This window comes from Eublepharis macularius, chromosome 5 (assembly GCF_028583425.1).
Source record: "Eublepharis macularius isolate TG4126 chromosome 5, MPM_Emac_v1.0, whole genome shotgun sequence".
Classification (NCBI taxonomy): Eukaryota; Metazoa; Chordata; class Lepidosauria; order Squamata; family Eublepharidae; genus Eublepharis; species Eublepharis macularius.
In genome coordinates, this window is record NC_072794.1 from 22,088,480 (window position 1) to 22,107,884 (window position 19,405).

General features: G+C 43.4%; 1 protein-coding gene across 1 annotated transcript in view; it reads right to left on the reverse strand.

The window, feature by feature from the left end:
- NOS1AP (nitric oxide synthase 1 adaptor protein) overlaps nt 1-19,405 on the reverse strand; it is a 68,102-nt gene continuing 48,697 nt past the window's right edge. Inside the window, exons 3-10 of the mRNA XM_054979927.1 lie at nt 17,295-17,390; nt 13,526-13,584; nt 11,457-11,565; nt 10,157-10,298; nt 8,155-8,315; nt 5,633-5,800; nt 4,356-4,521; nt 1-1,040 (exon numbers count right to left, since the gene is read on the reverse strand). Of these exons, the coding sequence (XP_054835902.1) occupies nt 649-1,040; nt 4,356-4,521; nt 5,633-5,800; nt 8,155-8,315; nt 10,157-10,298; nt 11,457-11,565; nt 13,526-13,584; nt 17,295-17,390 (1,293 nt within the window). The 3' untranslated portion in view covers nt 1-648. The remainder of the gene's footprint in view (nt 1,041-4,355; nt 4,522-5,632; nt 5,801-8,154; nt 8,316-10,156; nt 10,299-11,456; nt 11,566-13,525; nt 13,585-17,294; nt 17,391-19,405) is intronic.

Here is a 19,405-nt window from a genome sequence, read left to right on the forward strand (position 1 = left end):
GCCAAGCTCAACCTAATTCTCTACCAACAGAAGCAGAATTTAGCGACCTGTACACATCATACGCCTATCAAACTAATTTTGCATTTGCATTCTGCTTCTGTGAGTTCAAGGGAGGGGCCCTATGCATTCCATGTCCTTATGCAGAAGAAACTTCTGCATGTTTCCACCTCCCACTTTTGAGATCTCATCAGCCATTATCCACAGACTTTCAAGACCCTTTTAGCAGCCTTAAGGGTTGGCATTTCTGTCCATTTAAAAACAAATAGCTGAGATACTCACGATGCTTAGATTTGAACTGAACACCGATTTCTGCATTCAGTGTGATGGCAGACTCACAAAATATACACAGCCCTTACACTGACCCCTGGCCTATGGCTATTTTCACTTGATAGGAAAACAGGTACATTGAGACCTGCTACAAACAGGAGGCCGAAGAAAAGGGAGGAAAGGGCCCTTGTCACTGTAGCTGTGCTCCCCAAAGGGACCTTCTCCTTCCCCACTGGGGAAATCCATCCCCAGGCATAACACACAGCTCTGTGGCTACCTGCAACCAGCACAGGCTGGTTCAAGCCCTTTCACAAGGAGACCCAAACCCCAGGGATTCTCAGCTGTCACTTGCTGCAGACCCTAAGCTGTCTTTGCTGCCTCTTACACGGCAATCTCATCATTCAGGCTGTCTCCCAGCCCCTGCTTGTGCAAGACATTGAGCAGTCGGAGTGGCTCCTCCTGGGCCCACGAATCCCAGTCCTCGCTCTCATCCGTGTTGGACTCGTACTCAGAGGCGATCCCTGACTCACGGAACTTGATGAACTCCAAGCTGCCCAGTGGAGGTGTGGTGCTGGGGAGGAAGTGGAAGCGTTCCAGCTTGGCCAAGCAGTCACTCCTACCTAAAGGGCTGCCCAGGGAGTTGGCAGCGCCGGGGAAGCTGTGGTCCAGCTGAAGCAGATGGGTGTCCACAGGCATAGGGGTGGTAGGATCACACAGCATGGGCTGGGCGCCTGATCGGAACGTGATTTCCAGCAAACTGTCTTGAGAGCCCACTGCAAAGCAGAGACAGGGGGAGAAAGAGTTGTCAGATCATCGCTCTTAAGGGAGAAAAGAGAAGGTGACTCCCCCCCGCACCCTGATCCAGGAGTCCCCCACTTGAGCACTGCTCTCTCCTGAGCAAAAAACAGCCTCTCTCTAGTTTAGGTCCCAATAATATTTCTACCGCCCCCATTCCTCGCAGGGCCTGCTAGCACCACACCAATGAGGAGGCAGTTCATGTATATCTTATTGTTTTAGGCTGAGAAATGCTCAAAGATGAGACACATTCTGCAGAAGCAAAACAAATGAAGTGCAATTCAGCAAATTAAATATATTTGCTTCTCTACCCTAGTGCTGTCCCTTGAATCCAGTATTAGGGAGTGGGATGCTGAGACATTTTAAGGAGATCTAGCTAGCAACTGCATTTTCATTTGATTTACTAGATTCAGCATTATTCCATCTATCTATAGGTTGTCCCCAAACATCTGGGTTTTTTTAGTATGCATGCTCAGACCTTAAAACCTGAGGACTAGTTTTCGGGGCAGGACTTTTGGGGAACGATCTACCCATGGGCAAATGGCTTCTTGGCCACAAACCAGCATTATTTTTTAAAAAGAACTGAAGAAGAGCAAAGATGATGGTAAACGAAGAAGGAAAAAGTCAAGCCTCCTGTACACATAGACATGCACACGCATTTGAATTTGCATCCCAATATGGAAACACAGAAGATAACCAGAAATAATATTTGGTCTGGTCTAATACTGATCAAGGCCCATCCCAATAAGCATGCACAGTCCCAATGTGTGCCTGCACAGAAGATACTCGACGAACAACAGTTACAGGTAAGTGCAACACTGTTTTGACGGCAACTACCAACATTTATTCCGAGATTAAAAGCCAAAAGGAACACATTTTTAACAACAGATCTTACCTTTAACACCCTTACAGTGCAATCCTAAGGAGAGTTACTGCAGTCTAAGACCATTGAAATCAATGGGCTTAGACTGGAGTAACGCTGCTTAGGATTGCACTGCTAGTGTGCTGGACCGATACTTCAAGACAGTAGGGGGAGCATCTGCGGGGTACAGGGTGAGAAGTCATAACTCAGTGGCATGTTTTCAAGCTTCTCTCTGCACCCAAGAGGATTAGAATATAAAACTCAAGATTCTCAGGACCTGGCCTTGGACATCAAGATCCATGCTTACGAGGCACAACTGAAAATGCAAAGCATAACCAGAGTTCCAACCTTAGGTGATCTTAGCATGGCAAGATTCCTAAGAAGTAGGACAAATGACTTCAGGACCAAAGTCATGCGGTGATGTGCAAGAGTGTGGGCACGGCTATAATTTGTTCTGGAACTGAGAGTTACCGATGTTGATGTTGTCTAAATATGTGAATATAACATTACTGTTGGAATAAAAAATGTCATGCACTGTCAAGAATTAACTTACAGGAACCTAAATTTTATTCAAAATAAAAAGAAAGTAATCTAATTCGCCAAATCCTGTATTTTACTCTTTGCATTTCGAGGCTGCCTACAATACAACAATAGCTTAAGAAGTACCTTTGACTCTCTCTCAAAATGGTGGATGCCAGAGGTGTCATCCACTCACCCACTCAGCACCCTGACTTAGTGGTTTGCGTGTTGCTAATATTCAGTATCTTAAGTTTCCGTGTGATTCTGCTTTGGTAACATCCTTCACAGTGGATCTTTTAGACCAGCACAGCATATGATGTTGACTAGCTACTATGCCATACATTCAAATATTCTCTTATTTTCAAATAAAGTGTTTTAAAATTTTTTAAAAATGTATTCAAATGTTTGTAAGAGAATTCTAGTCATGAGGGCTTGCTAGAGAATTTTGGTCTCCCAGCTCAGTGTTCATTCCGCCAGTCACAGAATTCTCAAACTTACTTTGATGGGGTGTGGATTTCATCAGGCCAAAAGATCCTTTAATGGTACTATTGTCCCTAGAGGTACTTTGGGGGGTTAGAACAAGGCCAGCTAGAATGATGACAATTTCCAGAACTACTGCTCAGGTAAAGCAGCAGCAAGGATTTCCTGAAAAGCTAAAAGATATTTTTAGAAATAACTTTAGCAGAATTACTCGAGAGTAGCATGAAGTTCTGCACATGTCTAAATTGCCATGCACAATTTTGCCTTCAGCTTGGATGGTTCTGCGAGGGAAAGCAGCGTAGTATAGTCTGAGCTTGTCAGATCTCAGAAGCTAAGCAGGGTCGGTTCTTGGGTAGGGGACCACCAAGGAAGATTATACAGAGGAAGGGAGGCAACGACAAACCACCTCTGCTTCTCGCTTGCCTTGAAAGCCCCTTGCTGGGGTCACCATAATTTGGCAAAATACTTCTAAGGATTTCCAAGGAAGGAAATAGAATTCTAGTAAGATTAGCAGCATTTTTTCAAGGTTGTTTTCACACATCTCTCTCTGAAATGTAAAAAAGGCTCAGTTGAACCAGAAATGAAAGTCAATGCTGGAGTCTTCCCTGTATGCTCTTTCCCTCAGTTACCTCTCCATAAAATGACAGGTATAAACATCAAAAAGTTGCCTGATTCACCTCATACTACCCTTTGCCTGGTGATGCTAGGAACTGGAGTGGAAACCTGCACTCATCCACTGACATATCTGACAAAATTAATGTTGACTCAGGATGTCAGTTTAGCTAACCAGAGTAACGCCATCTTGGAGTTGATGTTTCTCAGTGTTTAACAGTTCTAAAGATTTCCAGTGTTTTTCTCCTGCAGGTTCGGCTGCTTTCCCAGACGGTTGTTATCTATCCGGACTAGACAATGACCTTGGGACTCCTGCTCCTTCCCAGGCCTCCGCAGACGAGCCGCAAGGGGGGAGGCAGGGAAGGGATGTTTGATGTATTGCTACTTCTAACTAACACGTCATTCTCAACCAAGGCTTTGTTCAGCCAGAAGCTATCCGGCTTCTGGAATACTCATGGACACCTGTACTCTGAATATAATCTTTCAATAAAACCTTTGAGCCAAGAAACCTTGACGTTCTTATAATCAAGGGGTGGGAGATGAAATCAAAGTAACTGGACTTTCATGATCTGACAGTTATGCCTGGGGAAATTTTGTTGGTTTTTAAGGTGCTCTGGACTCGAATTTTGTTCTACTGCTACAGACTAACAAGGCCCCCCACTTGAAACTCTACCACTGAGTGATGGTCCCATCCTCGTAACGATGTCCTACCATGCAGATGATGAAAGGGAGCAGCAGATGTCAGAGGAAATGTATGATATACAATGAGGAGCAGAATGAAGGTTCTACCACAGGGGCAGCAGCAGAGGGAAGCTCTTACTGGTCTGGGGTCCCAACAGCTTCGCCTCCAGTTCCTGCACCTGCTTCACTAAAAGGGAAATATGTTGGAGGAGGTCCTTATTCTGCAGCAGGAGTTGGTGCACCCGGGCTTGGGCTTCAAGGCGGGCAGCTGCCTCTGTCGCCAGCTGGTCCTTCAGCAAATGCACCTGTGGGACAGACACAGAAGAAGGCCACTGGCATGAAGGGAGTGCGGCGGCTGGTGCAGAGCTGGCAAACGAGACCTCTCACTAAAGGTAATGTTACATTTTTGCATGGACATGCGTGTGCATACTTATATGACTGGGCACATCTATAATTTGGTCCCATGGCCATCCGGGCCCAAACGCTCGGGGCTGGGGGCAATGACTGTATTTGAAACCAACGTTGCGATCTCTGAAGAAGCTGCCAAGAGCGGCATCAACTCCAAACATTCAACATTCATGAATCGGAACTAAGCAGCCAAAATATTGTTGTCATAAACTGCATGCCAAAAGAAAAAAAAAAGGAGGAGTGGGAAACAACAACAGAACTCTAAACCTGCAGACAAGGAATGAAGCCACGGCAATGGACCTAAGGGACCTCTTGGCTCAGTCAAAAGATGGGGAAAATATAATGATAGACAGCAACAGATAAGGAAATGGCTGAGGAAGATGCTCTGCTAAAGGGATAGGGACTGTAGATTATTCTACTGGATACTGCCTGTTGCTGTAAGTATGCTCCTACTAGCTAATTTCTGCATCATTTCACATCATGTTAAATTGCTTATGCTTTCTTTCACTACTGTTTTAGCTCTGTATCAGATTTCTGCTTGTTTTCGGATTTCTGTAAGCCAAATCCTAATGCATTATGAATCGGATGTTCCATCCTGTCGATCATATTGACTTATACTATGTAATCCACCTTGAGTCTCAGCAAGACAGGCAAATTATACTAATGTAAGCAAACAAACAGATCAAAACTGATCAATACTGAAGCACAAATCCAACACACATAATTGCAAAAAGACCTTTTTCTGTTCAAGTGCTAACAACTGGGTAAGGCCCCAGGGTGTGTGTGGAAGTTTAATAACCCCTACCTCCAGATCAGCCCTGATCTGAAGTGGAATAACGGAGGGCTGTCACTAGCTTTCCAAAACTGAGCAGAAATCTCTGATTTGTCTCCTGTCTCGCCTGACCCTCCAGTTCAGACCGCAACGTTACATATACTCATTCTGCTTTGTGCATTAGCATGGAGATTTCTCTGCACTCTGCTCTGCATTCTCAAGGTGTGGACAGTAACCTGGGCCACAGCAACTTCGGCCTGCTGCTGCTGCTGCTGCAAGAGCTGCTGCAGAAGCTGCATTTGATGGTGAGTCGACAGAGGGACCCCTGGCTTGGGTAAGTGGGAGGAGGAAGGCAGTAGCATCTTGGGAGAAGCCAGCAGGATATTCTCTGAATGAAGTAAGCCCTGAAAAATACAAACAGATGAATGGATGGCAAGAGTCCTTTGGCACCCATTGCCTCAGCCTCCCTACCCCTGAAAGTGAACATTTTTAATATTAACTACTCCCCCCTCCCATTCACACAAGCATGGAATGTGTGGGTGAAGTATAAGCAAGCCTGTCCTCCCCCCGCCCCCCCAACTACCAGACAGAATCCACAGCAGTTACCACAGCTACATCTACAGGGAGATCAGAGCACAGCCCGGTGAAGAAGGAACATCTGGCCTGCTTCAGACCAAATGGCCCAAATGGTTCTGATTCATATGTATGAGGGTCTGAGCCAATCTGACCTGCAGAAAATCCTGCATTGCCATTTCCCTGAATGAAAGCGCTCCCCTCCTGCCCAACATAGCTCTCATTCAGGCTGTGGCTGCCTTCCGGCCTCCTAAAAGCTGTCTTTAAGGGTAATAGATAATACAAGGACCTCTAAGCTAATGCTGGACCGCAATTTTTATTTTATTTATTAAAACACTTACATCCCGCCATTCCACACAGTTCAAGGCAGCTTACAGTAATAGGCAAAACAAACCCAAAGTCTGTCCCTTCTGGATTCTTTTTCTGAGTAACTGGTTACCATTCTTACAATACTAGAGTAATGCTTAAAGGAATGGAAATGTTAAGTTTGAACCTGAAGCTTCTATCGTTATGATCTGGACATTGTTTTTGGTTATACATCTACTCCTTTTTAATAAGTGAACAGATGTATTAGAACTATTTTGGCATTTTTTTGTTCTTTCTGTTATGTACTTTTATAAACCTTTATTTGTGTATTATACACACACATCCCAACTTCCCCTAGGGCAGCTACTAGTACCTCAATAATAAACAATACAAGAGGCAAATTTTCTCAAATACATCAGAAGCAGGAAACTGGCAGTAGGACCTTTGGATGAAAAAAGGGCAAAAGGCTTGCTAAAGGATGAGAGCACATGTCACAAAACCACTTCATTACGCCCTTTGAGAAATGTGTTCTAGGTTTGAATATGCCTGTTTAGAAGAGGTGCTGAGTTCCATTTGCTGGAATTGTAATATAATAGATGCCTGTTTAAAAAGAACTGGCGTATGATTGACTGATTTTAGAATGTTGGGCAGATGAGAAGCAGAAACTGACAGTTAGAGAATGACAGTTGGGGAATGACAGTTGGAGAGTCCACTGAAGGAAAGTATTAGGGACTTAGATTGATCCAAAATGGATTCAATGACCTTTCAAACAGTTCCTCTCCTGTTCTTGAAGCTACAGCAACGTCCCTTCATGTCTCTGTGAACGCTACAGCATCTGCAAACGAAACAAGCAAACCCGTAACCAGAGAAAATGATCCTAGCCCACAGATGCTGAGAAGAAATCAGGCACCAGCCAAGATTAAGTCATACCAAGTCATATAAAATCACGGATTCAAGGTTTAATTCATTCTTCAGAAGGTTTCACTCATAAGAACGGAGGTGCCCCGCTGGTTCAAGACCAGCGATCCTATTTGCATTGCGGAATCAATTTGTCATTTCTAAGGACTGAAAAGATCCCCCTCATCAGATCTGCTAGGGAGCCAAACACATTCTAGATCCCTAATGCTAGGATGACTTGAGTCATTTGACTGGGCTGTCTGAAGCCTTCTGCTCCGCTGATACCATGTTGGTATCTGCTGGTTGGGGCCAGCTGTCAGAAACATGTGACCCCAAAATGACTGAAATTACATTGTCTACCAATCCACTCTCGAGTCCAATTCAAGGTGTTAATTTTGTCCTTTAATGGTTTGGGACTGTGGTGCCTGAAGGACTGTGGGCCCCATATATTCCTGTCCAGGAATTAAGGTCACAAGGAGAGACCTGCCTGGTCAGTTAAAGAAGCTTCTCTGATGGCTACACAAGACACGCCCTTTCTAATGACAGTTCCACAATTATGCAACAACCTCCCCAGGGAGGTGGGCATGGCCCCCTCACGGTCGATTTTTAGAAGGCAAAGACAATTTGATTTAAAACTGCATTTGATTAATTTGGTTTTTCTCTTTAGTGATAGTCTTAAACTGTGGTTTTAAATTCTGGGTTTTAAAATGTATTTTTATAATTGTTTTTACACTGTAAGCTGCCTTGAGTGCTGTAAAGTAGAAATGCGGCTAATAAATATTTTAAATATAAATAGGTAAAATATTTGCTTCCGTTCTGTGTTTGTGGCACACTTTTATCCAGCTTTGGGTGCGGGAGCAGGTGTGTATGGTGGACATCCTTCCCAGCCTTCTGATTTTCAGAGCTGGCCAGCAGGGGGACATCTGCTCATTCTTCCCAAGGGCTTCTTTAGTTCAGGCTTGCTGCACGAGGACAAGCATACCTTGTTGCAGGGCAAGGTGGGTGACTCTCTACCAACAGCATCGAGATCTGTCACTCCCCTGTTGAACTCCAAGTGCTCAGTCCCAGGCAGCCCAACGTCCACAGCATCAATGTCCGTCTCCTCTGCCGTGCTGACGGGTGGAGCTTCCGGCATACTGCTGGCTGCAAGAGATTCAACAACGTTACCAATGGGACAACCTACGTTAACCTGTCTCTGTACTTTAGCATCCTTTTACAGTGATTTACACAAACAGGAAGGCCTTGGCAGAAAGTCAAAAGAGAAGCCCAGCAGCATCTTAAAGACTAACAACATTTATTCCAGTATGAAGGAGAACTAGATAGCTCAGGCTATCCTAACCTGAATAGCCCAGGCAAGCCTGATCTCCTCAGACCTTGGAAGCTAAGCAGGGTCAGCCTTGGTTTGTAAATAAATGGGAGACCACCAAAGACGACCAGGGTCGAATCCACATTCACCCATTACCCGCATGTTTATCGGATATCTTCCGTTTGCCTCCAATCCGCGATTTTTTTCCTCTTCGTTCACATTCCTGCTTCCAATCCGTCTTTCTTGCGCGTCCCTCCGGTCACACGGCTGCTCGAAAACCGCTTTTGGGGGCGGGACCTTTTTCCCCACCCATTTTTTTAAAATTTTTTGAGCGCACTTTTCCGTTATTTCGATCTTGCCTTATAAAGAAACATCATTGAAGATAATGATGCCTCTCTTTCCCCCACTGACAGCACTGATGGCTCTCTCCCGGGTTTTTTTTTGGAAATTTGGAATCATGTGGGAAGCTTTCGTGGGCATTTCCTATGCAGGACAGTTCAGTGCCTGAATTTTACTGAAGTTTCACTTCCTTGGAGTGTCATTATTTCGATATTTCATAATTTCGATATTACAGTAATATAAAATAAAAAAAATAAAAAACAGTTAAAAAGGAAGTTTTGCAAGTCCGTTCTGAGGATGGATTCACCCCAAAATGATTTTTCAAACTACCAGATTTGATTCAGAAACAGCATAATCAATAAATCCAATGCTATGAAGTCAAAAACAGTCTTTTGCAGATTACGGAGCACTTGCAAGTTGAATCAGCCAATAGGAACTCTCGGAACGGCCGGAGAGACAGGAAGGGGGGGTGGTTTTTAAAAAAAACCCGTAAATTGCGCAATGGCCAGTTCACGGCCACTGTGAAACTCCCGTTGAAAACCTGTGACCACATATTCGGGAGAAATGCGAATGAAATGCGTCTGTTTAATGAGGTAATGTGACCGGCACTCGGGATTGTGTGGGGAATGTGGGGAACATGCGACTTAGAATGAGTAATGTGGATTCGACCCAGGGTTGTTATGCAGAGGCAGGCAATGGCAAACCACCTCTGTTTCTCTCTTGCCTTGAAAGACCCAGCAGGGGTCTCCATAAGTCAGCTATGACTTGCTGGCACTTTTCACCACCACCCAGAGCTCTCTTCTTCAGCTACAAAAGCAGAAAGTAACAATAATCCAGTGAGAGGCTTTTCTGGAGCACTTTCATTGCTGTGGAGGGGGCAGCGGAGTCAGCAAGGGCACAGAAAGGGACGCACACCCATCGTTTTGTGTTGTTCAGGACTTGCATGTAGACTCCCCCATATCTGGTCTGCTGGAGACCATCTTTATAAGCATGTTGGGGATGAGTCATTCACCACTCCACAGCACTTTTTGACAATGCTTTCACAGGCAGAGCGTCCTCAGGGCTTGAATTCTGTTTATGTCAGGCATGTTTATGTCCCCCACTTATCTCCCCAGTGGGGACCTAAAGTGGCTTGCATCTTCTCCCCCTCCTCCATTTTATCCTCACACAAAACACCCCAAGAGGCAGGTTAGGTTGAGAGTGAATGATTGGCCTAAGATCATCCAGTGAGCTTTCATGGCAGAGTGAGGATTCAAAGCTGGGCCTCCCAGATCCTAGTCTGAAACTCTAACCACTACACCCGCTAAGGCTCGTATTAACCTCCCACCCATCCACATACCTGGTGCCCCCAAGTCCTCGCTGCCCTTCTCGCTTTGGCTGTCTTCCTGGCCGTCAGCATTTTGGTGAGTGTGCTGTAAGCTCAGCTTGTGGCAGACCTCAAAAGCTTGCCCCACAGTTCGGACAATGCGCATAGCCTGACTCTGTAGAAAAAGAAGGGAGAAGGACCCCCAGAATGACGGAATCTGAGGGAATCTCCCAGGATCTGAAGAATCAAGGCTGCTTGCCAACAAAGTCTGGGAGGACAACTACCCACTACCCACTTATACCCCCCTGCCGTGAGACAGGCAGAATGCCAAGGATCAGCTGTAACTAGGAGCACAACAGAGGTCAATAGCAAACAACACAAGGGCCAAGCAACATGGAAGAGAACATGCAGCTACCCTATCCCATCCATCTCAGCTTAAGACCTGCAGTGGACTTCTGGAGCTTTTTTGGGGCACATATTGAAATCAAAAGAATTCACAGCAAAATGGATATGGTAGGAAATAGACTGGCCTCTGCGCCTTTTCCCCCTTAGGACTATCATTCCTTGCCCTGGTTTTTGATGACAGGGCTACAAAGGATCCATATTTATCTTATCTGGAAGGCCGCTGGCACCCCAGAAGCAGAGGGGATGGGAGAAGGACATTATAGGGAAGAATCCTTTTTTTGAACTGGCCAGAAGGATCCAGAGCCATCAAACCCAGCTAATCAGGGCCCTGGTTGCCACTCCAGCTTTCAAAGTGCGTGAACAGCATAGACATCATTGCATTCAGAACCTTGTTAAACATTTTGCTTGTGTTCTGGACACTATCTACATTACAACAGACATTCATGGGTTCCCTCTACACCCACAAGAAAAATAATCCTTGCATTTCCTAAAGTTTGCTCACAAACCCCACCTAAGGCCTGTTCACACATGATAGCTGAAAGGACTGCACCACTTTAGATTTGTAGATAACAACTTCCTGATTAAAAGCTCTTTCGCCTAAAAAACTTGCTGCCAAAGAAACAGCATAGCAAGAGAGAAAACGTAAAACTTTGTCCTCCCATGTGCTTGCTTTCTAGTTGCATGGAGTTTTTATACCAAAAAGCATTCTAAGCTGGAATTTGTGCTTTGAAGTGGCTCAGACTATTCTATCATGTCAAAGATCTGCCACTTCCTTCTCTTGCCCAGGTGAAGCAGGCCTAAGTATTATTCCCACGTTGGGAGAGGATGTTGCTTAAGATAAAGAGGTGAAAAACCCCACAGGACTGCTCAGTTCACTATGGAGACACTCAAGGTGGGGCTAGATGTGTCCCTCTGTCAGCCAGCTTACCTTCTTCTTGGACTTAAAGACATTGCAGCGGAAGATATTGCTTGATCCATCCCTGGCAATGTAACTGAAGATCTTCAGGTCCTGGGAATCATGGGACACATAGAATATTCTGCAGGAACAACAAAAGCATGTACGAGTAGCCTTGTTCACAAGTGACAGTGAACGCACGTTCAATCAGTGGACAGTGGACACTTGATTTTTCTTTATACATACACTGAGTAATTCTCATGCTATACTCAATGCATGAATAGCTGAACATGTGACTGAAACCACACATTTATCCAGGTACTGGTACCTGGTTTCATTTGTAAAAAGAATGTATGTTGGCTCTTTGTTATGAACAGCTGTAGGCACCTACCTACATGCGGGGTGTACATGAGTTCATTGTAACATGAGAACAGGGCTAGTGTGAATGAGAGTGCTGCCAACTATGCTGTGTTGCCAGAAACTCTGAAGAAAGCAGGGATGTAAGGGGTTCATGTCTTGGGCACTGTTTTTTTGGTGTGATCCTTGCATGAAGGCATCTGGCAGCAATGGAGGAGGCCAGGATCCACATGCTACAGGAATTCCTGTTCAGAAGCAATGCTGAAGGATTTTTCATATTAAATGTTTTTGATGAATAATTATGCCACTCTTATGTAAAATAGCCTAGATCCCTCAAGATTGCTTGTCTTGGTCTGTAGTAGAAGAGCAAGATGTGGGTCCAGTAGCACCTTAAAGACTAACTAGATTTCCAGAATGTGAGCTTTTGAGAGTCAGAGTTCCCTTTGTCGGACTTCCCCCCCCCCACTTAATTTGTTTTTATTTCAGATAGTAAACTAAAACATATACACAAAAAGCATAACTACTCATATGATCATCCGAATCGTATCTTTACAGTCATCCACTACTTCAATCATCAATGATCATCTGGATTATATATGAATCTAAACACCAGATCTAAATTCTATAAGACAGAAACATAATGGATAAACTATTATCAATTAAATCAAATTGTCATTAATTAAATCATATACCTATATAGAACTTGCGTGTAGATATTCTTAATTTCTTAATATCTTCTATTCTTTCTGTCTATTATCATATCATATTTAATAATAGTTGTTCTTAATTATTCTTAGTTTTCAGCTATATAATCAAAAATATTTTCCATTATTCCTTGGAATTCTTGGATTGGCCTGTTTTGTATATAAGATATTAATTTTACCATGGATGTATATTCATATAACTTGTCATATCTGGACATCGTTCTGCCTTCCATATTGCTACAAATACTACTTTTGCCGCTATATATTCCTCTGTCAGACTCTTGAAAGCTCATATCTTGTTGGTCTCTAAGTTGCTACCATACCCAAATCTTGCACATTCTCTTAGCATGAAATGAACTATATTTTGATTACAAAAAATTTCCTCCTCAACAGTCCACATACCAGTGACCATGTGAAAATCTGAACGGGTGAATAGTACGGGCACCTGCTGGTTGTTATGTAAGCTGAGTGGTGACATTTTACAGTTCTTAATTTTTTAAAATGCTATTTTTTGTTTCAATGATTTAGAAACTCAGTACAAGAGTACCGCTGAGCGTCTCCATCCCTGCACTTAAAAAAACTGCAACACCAATTGCCTTCTTTTGCAACAACCTGCGCCATTTCATTAATAATTGTTTTTTCAACAATTATTGTTTCGTTCTCTGAGCACCGTAAATGTCGCCTTCTCCATCGTTTATTTAAAACCGTATTACCAAGCTTCTCAGTCTAAGAAGGCTTCCAAAACACAAGAGAATAATGTTAAAACACAACAGAACCACCAATAAGAAAAAAAGTTAATCACAGACAGCCATAAAATTACTTCCCTTCCTGCGCTTTCTTCCAGGCAGCTTCCTGTGATTGAATGACCTCATTTACTGTATATGCTTCATCTAATTTCCCTTCAAAAGCCTATTTTGCACACACACACAAGACTTGCCTGGCCCACCAAAAACTCACCTTCCCTGTGCAATCTACTACTTTTTAACCCTGTCCTTCTTAGCTAGAGGCCACCTCTGTGAAATCTTGCTTGCAAGCTCTCACCTGTAGATTGGATCATGCATCACCAGCAGCTTGGTCTCGTCCCAATCCCACTCTTTCTTCTGCAAAGAAAGACAACGGTGTGTAAGCAGGATGGAAACCTCTTTGAGTGAGTGCACGGAGACCAAAGCATCCCCAAGGAGGGTCGTATCCAGTGATCATCTGATATCAGCAATCCCTAACCCTTCTTAGGGCCCAAGAGTTTTCATAACATATGATACAATCCCAAGCATGTAAACAAATCTATCAGTAATCAGTATATTTATTACGGTCAGAGACCAAAAGTAATAACATACAACCTACAATCAAGGTAAGTCATATTATTTACAGAGCTGTCCAATAAAATTCCAGAGTTCGGATTCTTAAATATTTAAAACCTTAAGACCTGAGTTCCCTAAAACCAAATTATTAAATACTTAAATCCCTGAAGTTATAAAATATTTAAATATTTCCCCTTATAAAATACTTCCTGATCTGTATGGCCTGCCCAGCGAATTTTGCTGCCTTTAGAGTAATTTCTTGATCCTTGTCGGCTAAAAGTTTTTCTAGATAAAATCTATCATTTCTTCCCGGGAACTGATTGCAGATTGGAGTTATGAAGGTTGCTCTAATATTTTGATAAAGCTCGCACTCAAAAAGCACGTGTCTCCTTGTTTCTATCTTCCCAGCCCCACATACGCATACTCTTTTCTCGAGTGGTTGTTTTGTGTATTTAACCTCTATGACCGCTGATGGTAACATATCCATTATAAGGAGAGTAACTGCTCTCCTTTAGTCAGCTTTATCCAAATTTTGTATCCCAAGCATGTATATAAGTTCCATGGAGCTCAATGGGGTTTATGACCTAGTAAAGGTGCTTAGGTCTGCAGCCCAGCAGTGCTCTCCAAAGCCAAGTTACGTGCCTTCTAAATCTATTGAAGTCAGTGGACTAAGAAGGGTATCACTCTGCTTAGAACTGCACTCCTAGTTACCTTAGTGCAATATTTTGTCAGCTGACGAGAACAGAACAGTGGGTTCAGACTTGCAAAAAGCCACAGATGAAATGGTCAGGAATCCCTGCTCTCTGTTTCCCAGGCCAATTCTGGTCTGGGAAATTTGGGGAGATTCGGAGATGAAGCCTGAAGAGGGACCTCAGCAGGGTATAATGCCACAGAGTCCACCCTCCAAAGAAGCCATTTTTTCCAGGGGAACTGGTCTCTGCAGTCCAGAGATCAGCTGAAATGCCAGATGTTCAGGCCCTACCTGGAGACTGGCTACCCTAATCTATCCACGACACAAAAAAGGACCACCTAGGACTTAATCCAGGAAACACCCAGGCATCATTTTCTCAGAGCCAAACCAGATGCTACTTTTTTTGCAACTTTCCCACCGAGCCAACTTGTGTTCCCTGCAGCTACACAGCAGTTGCTGGGAATGGCTTCTTTTTAAAAAAGGAGAGCCCCCAAAAGCCACAGGATGGGAGAGGAAAGTCACCTGCCTTCTCTCCAGGCTGTTCCTGTGCACAGAAACAGTGTGGGGTGTTCTTTCCCCATTTTGTCTTGATGTGTACACATACACCACACGGAACAGCTAAAACAGGGAAATTACCCCTCCAAACAATGTTTTTGTTGGGGGAACAGTTTAGCAGGGAGGCAGGAGCTGTCCCCACCCCTGTGGCAGCATTCCAAGCCTGTTTTGGCTCTCCCCCTTTTTTTTAAACAAGCTATTCTAAAAAACCCGGACTTAACTCATTGAAAAGTAATGTCTAGTTTGGCTCTCAGGCTATATTCAATCCCTTTTTCACATCCCAGACAGACAAACCTCTGACAGGGAGATATGGGTCAAAAGTGCAAGAGACAGGTTTGAAGAAAAACCAGCACATCTTGCATGCTGGGAAAAGCAAAGTCTGCTCAAGCATGTTTGAACAGCATTCTGGGATAATGGAGATAAGAGCAGAACTCAATCCAAGTAAAACCTGCAAAATTCAATTAGAATGATCGCAAAGGCCTCAGAGCCACTAGACTGATGAGAACCGATAATATCTATCTCCTGTTCTTAAGATTATTTTGTAAACGGGATTTGAAAAGGGAAACTAAGTTGTGTTAGGTAAGAGGTTTTACTAGAGAGAAACTTCTTTCTCTTTTATTCCAGAAGTCTACAGTGGAGTTTTGGAGTCTGGATAAAGTCCAGAAAGAAACCAGCTCTCAGACCACAAAAGTGAGGATTACTAAAAGAGAGGAAGGCTCCAATTCAAGCTTATGAGGCTAAAATGTTAACATGTTGAATAATGATGGGCAACTGGATTTGCCTGCATGTTGAGGATCCACAAAAAAATTAACAATATGTAGTTTTAAACCCACAAGATCTGAGTCCAGTGGCACCTGAGAGATCAACAAGATTTTCAGATTGTTACTAGTTTTAAACCTGTATCATAATGGAGGGGCATAGTACAAATCTGTTTAGTCTGCCTGCACTTAGGAGACCAAGATTCATACTGAATGCACACACAAACTATTAGGGTTACTATATGTGTTCAGGAATAACTATTATAGAAATAAAAACCTTAAAGGAGAAAAAGTACATGACAGGGATTGTGTTATCTAAAACATCGAAGTAATATTAGATTATTTGAGTCTTATTACCGTAAACTGTCGATAAATAATTGCTGATTTTTAACTAGAGATGGGTATGAACCAAAATACGAACCAAAATTAAGCATGAACCAGGCCGATTTATAGTTCGTGAACCAGCGGTTTCTCAGATCCCATTTCTGATGAACCGCCATGAACTTTAGGCTGGTTTGTTTGGTTCATTTTTTGGTTCGTCATTGCAGACAGCCTGGTGCCAATCAATCAGTTTCCTAGGCAACAGGGGATGGACTTCCTGCAGACCTTCTGCGGACCCAGAAGTGATGATTTTCTGACCTGGATGTGACGTTTTCAAGAACCAAACAAGCCGGTTCGCAAACCAGGGGTAGGTTCATGAAAGTTCATGGTGCGTGAAATTTGACGAATCACGAACCATGATTCGGGTTTTTTTCTGGTTTGTGCCCATCTCTATTTTTAACAACTTAAAAAATTGGTGGGATGATTTAAAAAACCTGAACAATTAAAGAATGGGCTAAGAAGGTGTGGCAAATTGCAAAATGTGCCTAACAATGCAATCCTAAGCAGAATTACTCCAGTCTAAGCCCAATGAAGTCAATGGACTTAAACTGGAGTAACTCTATTTAGTATTGCACTGTAAGTTGAGTGACTTTGTTCACTTATGGGATGGCAGCCAAGGGAAACATATTTTTGTCAATGCATGGAAATGCTTCATAAATTATTGGTGAACAGAACTCAAATCTACAAACTGATCCTTATACCTACTTTCGTGTCATTATAGCCCCACAAATGGAAATATACTGGTTTATTTGTAACAGTATACCTTTATAATTTTTTCCTTGATTTTTGTAAAAGTCATACATTGTTTTTGTAAACATTTTAGGTTTTTTGTGGGGAAAAAACTCAAATAAATTGGGGCAAGTTGCTAAGATAGCCATAAATGCTATAACATGGGCAGTAATGGTCAGGCTACAAAATGAGGATGAAAGAGAGAGCTGGGGTCTCAGAAGCATGCAGGCACATACATACACACACACACACACACACACACAAAGGAAGGGATGCTAGGACAGCAGTTCAAAACACAGAATCCCCAAGCATGATCCCTAACCCTCCATTAAATCCACAGAAAGGATTCCACATGCAGGGTCTGGGGCAAGCTTCAATGTGAGAAACCAGGAACACACCTTCTTCTTTTTCTTTTTCAGCACTACCTTCACTCCATCCACAGACACCATAAGGTTCACCTTTTTCTTCTTTATGCTTTTGGCTTTGAATTCATACTGTGGGGGAGCAAAACACAGAAGAAATTAAGTGCCTTCTGTTCAGTTCAGTACAGCTCACTCTAACCCACCTGCCACTTTGGAAGCCATTCATTACCTGTTCTGGGCATGTCCTGGTGGCCCTGTCATGGCTACCACATTTCCTACTGGCATTGTGCATGCTCAGAGGAAGGCAGTTACCATGATCAGCCAAGAAAGGGACAAGGATAGGAAAAAGGCTTAGGGCACAAATCAGAGGTTTAGCAGCCTGGATATCTGCCTAATGAGGACAAGATTCTTTCCCGCCTCCTTGGGTTAGTGCATAGTAAAAAGAAAACATACTGCCTTGAGTACACGCAGTGGGTGGCGCACAATGCATACCTTTAACTTCCTACTCAATGGTAACTATTCCTAGCCCTTGTCATATAAAAACTGCCCTCACAATTATGTCGTACTTTGTTACCTCATGGCGTTTGTTTTGGTGCCATGGCTTGTTTTCTCTCCCCCCCCCCCACTCCATCCTTGGGGTCAAGACAACATGAGGTTGGCCTTTGCTTCAAAAACACACATCCTCGCTACCTGTAACATATCCTCTTGTCTGCCACTTTGGCTGAATCATTGTTACCATGTCTCTTACTTCACACAGCAGTCATTCCCAAATTTAGTATTAGCTACCTCCCAGTGCTGTTTCCTATGTTCCCCCTATGGCTTGCATTTCACTCATCCTTTTCTAAAGACAATCTACTTTTATCTCACCTGGCACAGTCTGGGCATAGAATGGGCCTCTGTCCTCCCCCCTTGTTTCTAAACCCAGAAATCATTTTTTTTCTTTATCTACCCCACTTGGTAGTCCTATAACTGGAGACAGAACATTACCCCAAAGTGAGATTTTGCATGTCCCAAGAATACTCTTCTCATGCAAGCCAACTGATGACTTCTTTGGTGCATGATATGCAGTCCTACTTGCCCCCCTTCTTAGGTTTCCTTGATGCTTAGTCACCTCGAGATCCACATTAAACCTATTGCAACTTTAGTTACTGATCTCAATCTCTCCCTCTCCCCACCTTCTTTCCCATACTCCATCGTCCCTGTTCTTCTCCTTCAAGCAGGTAAAGTACTCATGTTCTTGGTATCTGGATCAAAAAGAGTCCAGTAGCACCTTTAAGACTAACCAATAAAATTGGTTAGTCTTAAAGGTGCTACTGGACTCTTTTTGATTTTGCTACTACAGACTAACACGGCTAACTCCTCTGGATCTATGACCTTGGTATCTGGAATAATTTTCATCTAGACTTGTTCATTTCCCCCACCTTATTCCCCCACCTTATTCTCTTTTAAGAAAACTGTCTTTCTGATTTATATTCTGCTTGGGCTCTCTGTATATTACTTTTCACCTTCCAGAATTGTGGTAGCACTTCATAACCATCAAAAGACCCTTATTGTTAACTCAAGACTACCCACTCAGGGATGTTTTGCTTCAGCCAGCCTTAAAATCCAAGCCTAAAGCTCTAAATGAGAAGGTGTGGAGGTGAAGTAGCTTCTCTCAGCTGGGTTCCTCAGGCCAGAACGTAAAAGTGGGCTCCATCTGAGGACTAAGACCTGCCTCCCATTGGCACATGTTAAAGAGTACCCTTATGCCTGACGACATGCAATAACAACTCCCACAGCAAGATCAAACTGCACACATTTACCAATCTCAATCTGCAACACAGACTGAGTTACAACTCAAGATGAACAAATTCCATGTCTGGCAACAAACTCCAAACCTCCCACTGCCTTGTTGGAAACTGTCTGTTTGCTGAGGAATGTACGAAAGTGAAACTTCCTGTTGTCTACCACCTAGCAAAAGCTGCCACCCCCTTCTTGTGATACCTTAACTTCTCGAGTATTAAGCTTTGCTAGAGGAATCTTCCTTTTCCGGCCAGGCCAGACCACACCTAGGTGTGAAGTGGCCAATGGCAGTCGCTGTCAAAGGGATGGCTTTGGTCATTCGCAGGTGCTGGGTCTGAATTACCTTTGCATTACTCACTTGTTCT